General features: G+C 36.4%; 2 protein-coding genes across 5 annotated transcripts in view; one reads left to right on the forward strand and one right to left on the reverse strand.

Moving 5' to 3' along the window:
• LOC121418418 (ral GTPase-activating protein subunit beta-like) overlaps window positions 1-7,467 on the forward strand; it is a 43,035-nt gene extending 35,568 nt beyond the window's left edge. The window contains exons 22-28 of the mRNA XM_041612264.1: window positions 1,202-1,355; window positions 2,396-2,533; window positions 3,082-3,354; window positions 4,057-4,201; window positions 4,682-4,798; window positions 5,372-5,470; window positions 5,710-7,467. Of these exons, the coding sequence (XP_041468198.1) occupies window positions 1,202-1,355; window positions 2,396-2,533; window positions 3,082-3,354; window positions 4,057-4,201; window positions 4,682-4,798; window positions 5,372-5,470; window positions 5,710-5,851 (1,068 nt within the window). The 3' untranslated portion in view covers window positions 5,852-7,467. The remainder of the gene's footprint in view (window positions 1-1,201; window positions 1,356-2,395; window positions 2,534-3,081; window positions 3,355-4,056; window positions 4,202-4,681; window positions 4,799-5,371; window positions 5,471-5,709) is intronic.
• Window positions 7,468-9,525: 2,058 nt separating this feature from the next.
• The window catches only part of LOC121418419 (fermitin family homolog 2-like), an 81,019-nt gene continuing 76,958 nt past the window's right edge, over window positions 9,526-13,586 (reverse strand). For all 4 annotated transcript variants that reach the window (XM_041612269.1, XM_041612267.1, XM_041612266.1 and 1 more), the window contains one exon: window positions 9,526-13,096. In XM_041612269.1, the coding sequence (XP_041468203.1) occupies window positions 12,791-13,096 (306 nt within the window). In that variant the 3' untranslated portion in view covers window positions 9,526-12,790. The remainder of the gene's footprint in view (window positions 13,097-13,586) is intronic.

Consider the following 13,586-nt stretch of genomic DNA (forward strand, 5'->3'; position numbering starts at 1 on the left):
TGTTTTTTGCTATCCACTCCAATGTAATCTTATATGGATGGACATCAAGAGGTCATGGTAGTCTTCAGGCACAGACCTTTGGTTTTCGCATTGTACATAATGCAGAGTCTGAATTTGGAGACTAGATTGACTCATGCACTGTGGCTACTTCTACACAGACATACTATCCGGTGTGTTGGCTCAGTTGGTAGAGCGTCCGTCTCACAACCGGGAGGTCGGGGGTTCAAACCCCGGCCGCGTCAGACCAAAAGACGTTAAAAGATGGGAGTTGCTGCTACCCTGTTTGGCGTTCAACGATTAAAGGGATAGAGCCTCGTCGATCTGGCGCTGCACAGTGGCTGCCGGGCCCACGATCAATTGGGCAAAGCAAATTTTCTGAGTATTTCATTTCATGTCTATTTCGAACAATAAATTATGGATTTTCATTTTTCATTTTCATTTCATTTTCATTTTTCATATCCACCCTAGACATGATATTATTTGCTCTTGTGTCACATTTGAGTCTGTACTTCCAGACTAAACCTGTGGCTCGTGTAACATGAGTTTTAGATTTAGAGAAAAATATAGTCATGTCATGTTTTGAAATTTAAATGGGAAGTTCACCCTGACAGAAAGTTTATTGTAAAAAATCAGAAAAAATAATAAAACTATTGCCGAAGGTTTGAGAAAAATTAATCGAAAAATGTTAGTAGGATTTTGATTATTTGATGTGCGACATCATATGCGAGCAGATTTCATACATGTAGTATGGTAAAAAAAAATCAATTAAATGTCATTTTCTCAGAAAATTGAAAATGTTTTTTACTGTACCTTCAGTATAACAATATACAAATAATTTCACACCCATTCTGAAAAAGAAAACAAAAATAAGTCATCACGAACCATTAAAAATTGAAATTAATGCACTTTAAATTACATAACAGGCGAATCTGCTCGTTTATGACGTCACAAATCCATGACTTAAAATTCGATTTTTTTTTTTTTTTTTAAGATTTAATGGATTTTCCTCAAACCTTCATATCTTCATATCTTTTATTATCTTGTCTGCTATTTTTTTACAACAAATTTTTATTCATGGTAAACTCCCCCTTTAAATTGTAATCAAAGGATGATCTTGAGTAGTCTTTGTATTGGATTTTACTTGATGAATCAAGTCTATCAACCGCTTTTGGTTTCTCTTTCTTATCTTCTTTCATGAAAGAAATCTAAAGACAATGTTCAATACCAGTTCCTCGAGTTTCTACAAGCCCTTGGATGGCCTGTTGTGATTGGCCAGCATGCTGGGTGGACAGGTCACATGACTACATCATGGAAAATACCAGAGTTTGATTCCAACGCCAATATCAAAAGCAATGGTATGGGACGTCGATTGTTATACAACTGATTCATAAAGTCTAATCATGTATGTATTGTCTCGCCTGCATTACAAAATAGCTGAGCTACAATACCAGTTTGCTTACACTGCTCTCAAATGATTGTGAACAGTTCATGGATTTAAGTAAAGTCAATGGAGAAAATGGGGTCACACATGCTAAAATTCTTATCATCAATTCACACTGAAGAACACCTACACAGATAAGGACAAGTGGGACAGTGTATTATTATTGCTTGGAATAAGACCCGACACCTGGCTTGAATGCTATGCTAATTTTGTTATTTCTCAACAAATACACAATATCTACTACCAAAATAATTTGCTATATACACTTGGTAGGTCAGTTTATTGGATTCTGTTATAACTATTTTTTTTTTCTACAACTGGGATCTAAACCTGATGTAAAATGACAAGTCCACCCCAACAAAAACTTTATTTGAATTAAAAGAGAAAAATTCAACAAGCATAACACTGAAAATTTCATCAAAATCAGATGTAAAATAAGAAAATTATGACATTTTAAAGTTTCGCTTCATTTCACAAAACAGTTATATATGCACATCTCGGTCGGTATGCAAATGAGGGAACTTATGACATCACTCACTCACTCACTATTTCTTTTGTATTTTATTAAATGAAATATGAAATATTTTGATTTTCTCGTCATTGACATGTGAAATAAAGTTTCATTCCTCCCTGAACACGTGGAATTCCATTATTTTAACATTTTGTGCTTCAGGCAAGGAGGTCCTAATCATCAAATTTGTAAAAATTGAAATATTGTATAATTCAAACAATAAAAAAACCAAAGAAATAGTGAGTGAGTGACATCATATAACTATTTTGTTAAAAATAAACGAAACTTTGAAATGTCATAACTTTCTTATTTTACATCTGATTTTGATGAAATTTTCAGCATTGTGCTTGTCTGATTTTTCTCTATTGATTCGAATCAACATTTTTCTGAGGTGGACTTGACCTTTAATAACATGAATTCAATCTGATTTGATTTCTTCCCAGGTAATGTTAGGGAAGAACTGAACCATGGAGGTAGTCTATACAGTGGGAAAAAACAAGTTCTCTACTTTGCTGACTTTTCATCAGAGATTGCATTCGTTGTACCAACTGAAGATGACAGCAAAGTAGCGCCAAATGATGGTAAAATTCTTCATCAAAAAGTCTCTGTTGTTGTTGTCATTCTCCATTATACATCTCCTGTTCATCCCAGGCTTTAGTTAACCTTTGAACCCAATCATACCATTGTGCTGGGTTTTTTAATTTCCTATATATCAGAAAGAGTTGGGAAAATACTTGGTGGATTTAACAAACATGTATGTTTAGAATAATGATCCTGATTGATACTTCTATAGGAAAACGTATTGATTGAAGTAAAATATGTGAGGAATGATTTCCATATAAAAATATATTCAACAGGCAAAGAGTATGGTTCTTCTTAAAAGAATTTATCTCTTTGTATATATATTCATATATATTTTATATCTATCTATAACCCAGCAATTTATTAGATGATATCAAGACTTGTTTTGTTCCTTATCATTGACTAGCTAGAATAAGGAAATGCATGAGAAGTCGGAGGCATTTAATTGCAACCCTTTTCAAAGAGAGAGCTCCAGATGATGATATTCTAAGATACTCCTTAAAATTTATTGTATTTCTTAATGAGTGTGTTTATTCCTATTTTCTAGATGCCACTGTCCTTTCCCCGGTCCCCGAGGAACCCCACCATGTCCACCCCCAGTCCTCCGCCACCCAGGGGAGTCAGCAGCAGCAGCGTCCAGCAGACCTGGAGGCCAGTGGGTCCAGCAGTAACAACAGCTCCTTGGCTGGATCCCTGGCAGGCTCCTTGGAGCGTCCATCCAGGAAGTTCTCCACCAAGGGAGCCAATGCCACTCCTCCAGAGCTCAAGGTGCTGGTGGTATGGCTGGAGAACTTTGAAGATCATCAGACCTTTCCTCTTGGTAAGCCGAGTCTTAAGCCCACCTATTTCATTTAAAGGACTTGTCAGATGTTTTATCCGACAAGTTCTGTGTTATTCAACAGTTACTGTGGCAACAGTGCCTCTCAGCCAATCATAATCCAAGAAAGTTGTCAGACCCGAGAACTTGTCGGACAAAAATGTTGATGAAACGCTCCCCAGGTTTATATTTGCTTGAGCTACAGCAGTTGATCTACTGCCCATTTGGTCTAATACCACTAGATTTTAATAGAAATTGCACTAAGATTGTTTTAACATGGAATCACAAATTGTATATTGTATTGGACTGAGGTCTACAGAGTTCATCTGAAATCACTTTAAATTTCAGCATTCAAGACGGAGAGGGCTGAATCCGATACCATTCAAAGACTCGCAGTAATCAGTTTGATATCACTGCAATTCTTGGCCTTTATACTATTGACTAGGACTAAAACCGGCCATAGCACTAAGTATTCCAATCGCATAATGTAAGGCAGGCTTAGTCATTAGCCATTGTTCAGACCTTCCTGCAACAATGCCTTCACTCTCTGTGAGGTATTCCTACAATGAGCAGTCAATATGCCAAAAGACATTGGCAGTGATAAGTACTGTACAAGGACAGAACATTATTGTTCTTATTGGAAGTTGTGAAATTGAAGATCTTGTTCGTGATCAAATGAAATAATCCACCATTCCTTTCTTACAGCCGATCTACTTCACAAGACAAGTACAGGCTCTGAAAACCTGACAACCAGCAACAACTCACTTAGCAAGACACCTGAACCCTCCATTATGATCATCTATATTCACCTACTCAAGAGTGGACTCTTCCGGATTCATATACAAAGCAGGTAAGGGGATGGGAATGAGACCATTTATTGACTGAGACATCAGTAACTGCTAAACCCATACTACATGTATACAATATGAAGCCAAATTTGTGAGCATGCTTTGACAAACAAAAATAATTTTCAAAAGTAATGCAATATACAGTCAAAAGCAGCCACCTTCCAATGATGACCACTAAAACTTGATTCCCATGGAAGCACAATGTGTTTATTAGACCCCGCTTGTAAAGTTTGCATTTTGTGTCTACCTTGGATGGTCAGTCGCTATATCAATAATTCATAATTTATTCAATGCATTGTCCAATCCCAAACCAACCTTCAGTTGCAAGCTACAAAAATAAAGTAATTTTATTGGTTGAGAGCTTTGATTCATAGATTTCTTGCATTTTCCATTGACATTTGTGACAACAAAAAAGACAGGGCCGTGATCTTGTCAAAATTATTATTAATATCTTGTCATGTATTGGTGTGTTTTATTTCCAGTTGTACACTAGCGATCCCATTGGTTGATGGTATGGTTGTGAGTAGGAGAACACTAGGCACTCTTGTCAGACAGACGGTAGTCAATACATGCAATAGGAAAAGATTAGAAAGTGAAAAGTAAGTACTTCAAATCATTCAGGGCTGTCACGCAGTCAAGCTATGCTTATAGTGACAAGCCCTGCCACCTTGAAATTGATATGTCATAGAAAATACAAGTTTGTTCATTGATTTGCTTGTATTTTTGGGGGGTTAATTAGTTGATGAAAAATTTGCAGAAACCAATTAATGAAATGAAATGAAAATTTGCTTCTTTACTGTCACTTGTATTTTATCTGGATCTATATATTGTCTAATGACATTCAGAGTGATGATCTTTTTTTTATATTTGAAGTTAGTTTCCCTTAAAATTGGTTAATTATTACAAAACTATCAATACAAAGGTTTGTATGTGTGTGAGTCTTTGCAGATGTTATCAATAACTTTGCCATCCAAAAAACGTGACCAAGACTTGAACCTCTAACCTCTGCATAAATTTGTAGCTTCCCTAATGGAGCTTGGATAACAGGCACACACTAAAACGCCTAATTATTAACATGAAGAATAATTTATTACATTTTATTATAGTCTTCAGAATTCATAGTTGGTTGTAAGTAAGTTCAATAATTTTCTTTTTTTATTCTGTTCATCCAGGTATTCCCCTCCTCATGTAAGACGGCGGCAGAGAATCCAAGAGATGGTTCAGAAATATCAACGAAAGCAAACTGTTTCAGAGTTCTACACTAGTCTATTCACATCTTGATACCAAGGTATATGAATATGTGATGATACAAGAAAAGGATTAGAAATATCAACAAAACTGGTGATCTGAGAGATTGCTGAGAAGAGTTGACGAAAGCGGACTTGTATGAGGCTATTCACATCTTGACGTTAAGCTGTCTTAAATATTACTCAATGTGATGACACAGGAGATGGTGTAGAAGTATCAACAAAAGCAGACAGTATTACTTGATGTGATACAGGAGATGATTTAGGTCATGGAAACCAAGGAATCTAAATGTGTTTTGGATATTCAAGAGAGGGCTCAAAAGTTTCAACAAAAGCAGACGGTTTGAGAATTCTATACCAATTCGTTCACAACAACGTGAAACCAAGGAGTCTAAATATGACTAGATATGGTTATCTAGACGGTTTAGTAAAAGACTCGATGAAAGCAGACTTGTATGAGACTATTCACATCTTGATGTTAAGTTGTCTAAATATTACTCAATATGATGACACAGGAGATGGTGTAGAAGTATCAACAAAAGCAGACAGTTTCAGATTTCTACACTAGCCTATTTAGGTCAAGGAATCTAAATATGTTTTGGATATTCAAGAGAGGGCTCAGAAGTTTCAACAAAAGCAGACTGTTTTAAAATTCTATACCAGTTCATTCACAAAATGAAACCAAGGAGTTTAAATATCACTTGAATTGGTGATCTGAGAGATGGTTTAAACGACTCAACGAAAGTAGGCTTGTCCATGGCTATTTAATATCTTGCTGCTAAGGTGTCTAAATATTACTTTGTATGATGATAGAAGAGATAGTGCAGAAGTATTAACAAAAGAAAACCATTTCAGAATTCTATACTAGGTCTATTCACATTTTCAAAACCAAAGCAAATGGCATACAGCTGGGATCATGTTGAGGTAGAATATGTGATTTGTCTTGTTTAAGCATCTGTAACACTAGAGCTTGTAAAGAAATGTCATGTAACACACTTGTGATGTGAGCTTCATGGCTTGGTGTGAGGATCTTTGCTGCTAAAATCCAAAGTCCTTTTGGAAGCGCATAGAGACATTATGGCAAGTCGGTAATGTGGTATGCACTATACAAGACCAGAATGTTATTAATACCAACATGGCACTTATACAGGCAGACCTCATCTTTGAAAACAAAAGTGGCAATCAGTTATATCTCCATTACATCTTTGTAAGCCTATAGACAATGACTGTCATGAGGTGCCAGATTAATAATTAAAAAAAAAAAATTTCCATGGAAAGTTGGGTTAAGTTATACAAATTATAAAACAAAGCTAAGCTTAATATATTTTTTTTACAATATTATTTCATATTTTATTAATTTCAAACTAATAATTAAATTTGAATATCTTTAAGCTATATTGAATTAGTTTGAGGTTACAATTACCTCATCTAACGAGACTGTGATTAATGACTGATCATCCAAACCCCTCCCCCCCTTGGCATGTCAGTTTCAGAGCTGCCAACCTCTGTATCTTTCATCTATTAACCCTATTTTTACAACTGTCATCATGCTATTGCCAAAACTTCTTGTGGGGTCTAGGTTTCATGTAAATCTCTGCTCGAGCAGAAAACGAAAGCATGTGTACCGGTACACGTATTACGACGAAAATAGCCCTTTTGCCACTTTCTTTTTTTCTTTTCAGCCCAAGCTTGATACTCTGTCATATTTTGTAAAGAATTCCAATTATGCAACAGTTGGCAGCTCTTTGAATTTTGGACCTGTTTCATAAAACTAGTTACAAGCTACCAGGCATGTTTGATTGGCCATGAGCAAGTTTGCCTTAAAATGTAATAAGATTTATGAAACATGGTCCTGATAAGACAGGATTGTCTGATATCCTGATGGAAAAGTAGAAGCGTTGAAATGATGCATTGTTACTTTGTCATTAGAATGTGCAATCTTTTACAGTGTTTTGTATTTCAGAATGCATGTAATGATATTATTGTATAGCAGTAATAAATTGTAATATCTATTATCACCACAATATTTAGATGTATCCATGTTTTGATTCATATCATAACTAGAGATGCTCGGCGGGTCGCACGGCCGAGCACATGTATCCCCCGAACCCACTGCGTCATCCGTCATTGCGATATATAGAGCTCACACAAAAAATTTGACCAAAAAATACAATTATCATGGCGACAATTACCCTAGTATGCAGGTCCCCCAAGTCCATCTACCATCCATGAGTGGATGAAAAGTGACTTATGGTTGCAGAGAAAGAGAGTCTTGCATGTTAACTTCAACGTTGACCTGAAAATTACCTTTGACCTTACCATGTGACCTCTGACTGCAGTATAACATGCAGGTCCCCCAAGTCCATCTACCATCCAGGTTAGGTTGAAAAGTGACTAACGGTTGGAGAGTTAGGTGTCATAAGAGTCTTGCATGTAAACTTTAACGTTGACCTGAAAATTACCTTTGACCTTACCATGTGACCTCTGACTGCAGTATAACATGCAGGTCCCCCAAGTCCATCTACCATCCAGGTTTGGTTGAAAAGTGACTTACGGTTGCGGAGTTAGGTGTCATAAGCAGGCCTGTGAGTGGGGTTTCAAAAAAATAGCGGAAAAATCTGAAAATTTACCTTACTATCGCCAAGCCGCTGCATATGCCCATCACGATTCACGGTGTATTCCATCCAGGACCATTTCCACGGATTAGAAATGTCGCTGCACTTTTTATCTTCATCGGTATCCAAAGGCGACCCTTTCTGAACGATCACATTTATGTTCAACAGACATTTTGAAAGTCATAGAAATATTTCCAATGGTTCAAGAATATAAACAAAGTCCAAACTCCAAAGTCAGAAAGTTCAAAACACTTCGTAAACATCCCGAACACGTGAACTGATGGTTCATTCACTCGCGTACGTAACCAACGAACGTAGAGGGTAGCAACACACACATTCTGCTCGCATCCATTTACCTAGACTTGTTTTCCAGCCGTTTTGGATAAAATAGCGGAATTTTGACTTAGAAAAAACGGAAATGGAACACAGGAAAAAAGCGGAAATTGAAATCAGTCTTAAAATAGCGGATCTAAGTAGCGGAGATTTCACAGGCCTGCATAAGAGAGTCTTGCATGTAAACTTTAATGTTGACCTGAAAATAACCTTTGACCTTACCATGTGACCTCTGACTGCAGCATAACATGCAGGTTCCCCAAGTCCATCTATCATCCAAGTTTGGTTGAAAAGTGACTTACGGTTGCGGAGTTAGGTGTCATTAGAGTCTTGCATGTAAACTTTAATGTTGACCTGTAAATGACCTTTGACCTTACCATGTGACCTCCGCCCACACCAATATCAATAGGCTTCTTCGCTATACCATACTCAACCTTCATGCCAAATTTGAAGACAATCGGAGAAGAAATGCAGCTGATAGAGCGCTCACAAGGAAATCTGCGGCGGACGCAGCGGCGGCGCGACGAGGCCAAATCCATAGTATCCTCCGAACTCTGTTCGGGGGATACAATTATTATAGAGCATAGGCGGGAGAAGAGCTATGATTTTGGATGGACACTTATATATGGAATGCTAGCTTTCATCTAAAATTTCTCACTACAGATAGCAAAGCTATTGCATTCTATTCTTGATGAATTAGGTAACAAATTGCACTCCATAACAATATGATCTCAGTTAGCCTACATGTAATGTAGATGAACTAAAACCATTGGTATGAGAATACCTCACATCTATATTCATCACAATGGTCCACATAGGTAAAACCATGACTTCTACATACACATGGCAAGCAAAATTTGACAAATCATGACCTGTAAAACAATGACCTGTAAAACAATGACCCCATATTAAACCAGGGAGATAGTCCAGGAGACTTGGGCCTTGGCCAAGGCAGGCAAAATCTGGCCTCAAAGCCAGCCTTGACTACATCCTTGCCTATAGCAGCACATACAGATTTTTCACATTTGCTAACCCAGTTACGCCAGACCTTAACCATGATTATACTCAGAAACAACCGACACTCTAAAGACAGTTACACAAAACACAAACATTTACAAATTCATGGAGAAATGAGATACTACAGCCAGTTTTATTTCGCCTCATTCGGGTTTGACTTAAAATAACAAAGTTTAACCCAGAAAAAAATAAAAACAAAAAAATTATCATCACCATGCAAATGTTCACTTTAACAAATCCGCTCAACATTGTAAAAATGTACAGGGGTTTTCATTAAATATTTTACTAAATTCAAGAATAAAAAAAATAGGGAAATGGGAAAAAATCCTCTACAAAGCCATGTGAAGGCGAGACAGAGGTGGGTGCATGATTTGTTTGGCACATTTTCAATCTCTTCCTTTATTGTTAAATCAATATTTGACTTAACCATTCAGATTAAAAGTAACAAAATTTTAAAGACAAGAGAATCTTGAGAGACGCCCAGTGTATTATGAATACTTTGAAGATTATATTTCTGTAAGCCAATATGGACTTTTTTCAAAATAAAGTTATGACGTTGTGTATGAGGTAATAACTATTACCTGAATTATGCACATGGGAATTCAGGACTAAACAGGTTTCAAATAGTAACATGATACACAGCACAGAGTATCCTCAGAGAATTTATTCTTCATGAAATAGAAACATCCATTCCTATGTAGTTCTCATATTTCTTGACCATCATTCCCTTTTTATATAACAAGAAATGGTATAAGTTGAAGAGCAAAAATGTATAAAAAAATAAAACCTGAAAATACCATGATTTTACAGACTAAATCAAACAAAAAGAATTATCTGGACGAGAATGACAAATGGGGACTACATTGTCATCACAATTCAGTGGAAGCAAGAATATCTGTACATCGTTGTAATAAAGACATAATCCAGCACTGTAATTGTGAAATAAAACACAACTCTCTCATTTAAGTGATATCAATTGAAGGTCCAGTATTGACAACTGTAGTCAGTGTGGAGGGCTCAACCCATCTAAAGATTTAGTAAGGAATATGTTTTCCAGGCTCAGAATGGTTTGAAAAATTGTCTTTGTACTGAAATTTGTGTTCCCTGTGTTCATTCCTTGGGAATAAACCTTGTTCTGGTTCTGCAATTGAGTGTTATAGTCTAATGATGCTATATCAACATCAGGGCCATTCAAGGTCATGCGTGTGACAAAAATTGTGACAAACATGACTTTAGTTAGTTATAAATAAAAAAAATCAAAGAATTATAACTAATTGATGATTTTTGAAAGTTTAAATTTCAATTTGAAATTCACAGGAAATTCACAATATTGAATTTTCAAAATCATGCGTATGTGTGAGTCACACACGTGACCCACTTCTTTTGACCTCTGACCATGAACCTGCTATATTGGAGATAGCTGACTAAACCTTTGAACCTTTAAAATCAAAACTAAATCTCTACAATTTTTAGATTTACAACTAATTAAAATCAAGATTTGTCATAATTTTGGTGACCAAAAATGGCCCATCAAGAAACAGTGACTCCTCTGCAATATATCCGTTCTGCTTCTCTGAGAGTTGCAATTATGTGATATAAAATATATGACGCTTAATATTAGAAATTAAGAAGCTGCGATGAATTGTAATATTTTCAGCAGATTGTGGTGAGTTGGGTAATTGAGTACACAGGTCATAGAATAGGCAGAGTACACAAAAACAGGGATAGTGTCAACATTGTTTATTCATGGGGCTAAACATGGTGAATAAGGGTAGGAATAAGACTGTTATCATTTCTCACAAGCATAACTAATCATATATAAATAAACAAGGATATACATGTAGTACATACTCTTGACGAAAAAATGGTGAGTATTTCTCATGTTCATATATTTCTGTATAACAAAGCAAGCATAGAAATCTTGTAAATACAATCAATTTCCAGTTGTGTATTTCCATAGTGTACATACATGCTTTAAAAGGTATATCATTGGACTTGTACAGAATAATACAGACATGTATAGACCTTACTTAACTATGTACATTTTATATACATTCAGACTTGTATCAACCTATGGTAGTTGCAATTTATGAAAATATATTCAAATACAATGGGACTGGGTAAATGTTAATGAGGGTGACATTATTGGGTGTCATCTTAAAAGGGGTCTAAGAATATGAACTTTAAGATAAATGCATGATGATGATAACAACATTGGATAGGTATGAGAAGCAGCATGCGGGAGAATGTTGCTATCAGTTGCTGTAGACTCGGGGAATAGGGTGGGTTTCCGACAATAAATAAAACACATAATGCACCATCTAGGGTAAATGAGTGTATTAAAGGAGACTTGATTCTAAGCATATAAAGTTCATTATATATAAATATATACAGATATATCTATGTACATAAAAGTTGTGAACCATAATGATATTAACGGGCAAAATTTTCTGTAAAAATGTATTGGCTGTTTACAAGCTGACTAAAAGCCTATTAGGAAAGAGGGGAAAATGTATATAAAACCTTGCAATTAATACATGAGAATTCGAAAATGACAAAGTAAAACATCCATTCGACGAATTTTCCAAGAAAATATATATTTATAAAAAATGTCTCCATTATCAAATACATCAAGCATTCCAATTAATTAAATTACCTCTCAGGCATAATTACAGTTATTGCAAAGAGGTTTGTACAAAAAAAACAAAAGATTGCTGAGTCGTTCGGAAACAACAGCTGGGCACCAATATGATCTCTGTCCTTGGACAAACCAAACCAGTTAGATCCATCACAGAGCTTGGGTGATGATTCACCTCTGTTTACATAACCATTTCTTGACATTCTTCCTTAATCATAGCTTTCCATCTATGACAGTAGTAGGCAAGGGCTGACCACAAGGTTGACCAAAGGTTGACCAACAATGATGATAGATCACCACAGATGGAAGAAGTGAAAGCTGCTTGGAGGGACCAACGGCAGTGTGCTTTGAAGGTGGGAAGCCAAGGAAGAAACCAACAACCAAGGTGGATAAGATAGTGCCCCATTTCTGAACAATCTACGTACTTCGCTCCCAGGTTACCATTGTGTATTTCTACTCTGCCTTGTAAAAGGAATACGGTCCAGATTGTTTCACCCGTGCCTCACAGCCATATTCCGTAGTCCGTACCCTTCAATTAATCACCAATGCATCCAGTGTTCTCGCATAAATGAAATGCCCTTTTAGACGTTTCGCTTTGTACTACCTAAGGCGTGTTAATGTGTCATCATGAAGCAGTAGCTTATTTCTTGTCCTTCCCATCAACGTATTTCAACGTCCACCACCACTACCACTGATTCGCTAGCGCTCTCTTCCTTCAAGAGATGAGGAAAGAAGAATCGTCTATTCCAGGACGCCCGTCTCTGAACCTCCTGTGAGCTTGGCAAACATGGCCATGTCCTTGACTTGATTCTTGTCCTGTTTGCGCAGCGCCAAGAAGATGGATCCACCGATGTACTCGTGGACGATCTTGCAATCGCAGGTCAGACAGTTCACGCCGATCTCCCCGTCCTCCATCCCGATGATGAGTTCTCTCGTTTCCCAGTTTACATTCCAATGAGTCATCGTGCTGTAGCGCCATGTCTTCTGGAGATCACCGGTGTTGATGTCCATCTTGATCATCCGGTTGTAAGCCAAGCCGAGCAGTTCCTGTCAATTTGAATAACATTTGAATATTAATATATTGCATTAATAAACAGTCACAGAATGACCAAACCAGGTAGTTCCTGTCAGTTTAAACAGCATTTAGATATAATATTCATATTCCAAAAATTAACAAAGGGCAAATTGTCATGCGAAAAATGATATTGTGTTAAATAATTTCATTGGCAAGATTAAATCGATTAAAATAATGATATGAATGGAAGGAAAAAGCCCTATTCTGTTGCTTGTCTTCTAAAGGATTTTATAGAATCATGGTAATTTTGCCATAATAAAAACTACCATGTTTAGTACACAGCAGTCAATCAAATCAAGGTATCCATTGAAATTTATGGCAAAGTTTACAACAGAATTGTAAACCTTTATGAAAAGGATCACTGGAATGTAACAAAGTCCTTTCATTTCTTGTCCAAACAAATCAAGAGGACAAAGTGAATAAATCAAATTTTATTATCAATCAATTTTACCTTCAATGCAT

This window comes from Lytechinus variegatus, chromosome 7 (assembly GCF_018143015.1).
Source record: "Lytechinus variegatus isolate NC3 chromosome 7, Lvar_3.0, whole genome shotgun sequence".
Taxonomy (NCBI): Eukaryota; Metazoa; Echinodermata; class Echinoidea; order Temnopleuroida; family Toxopneustidae; genus Lytechinus; species Lytechinus variegatus.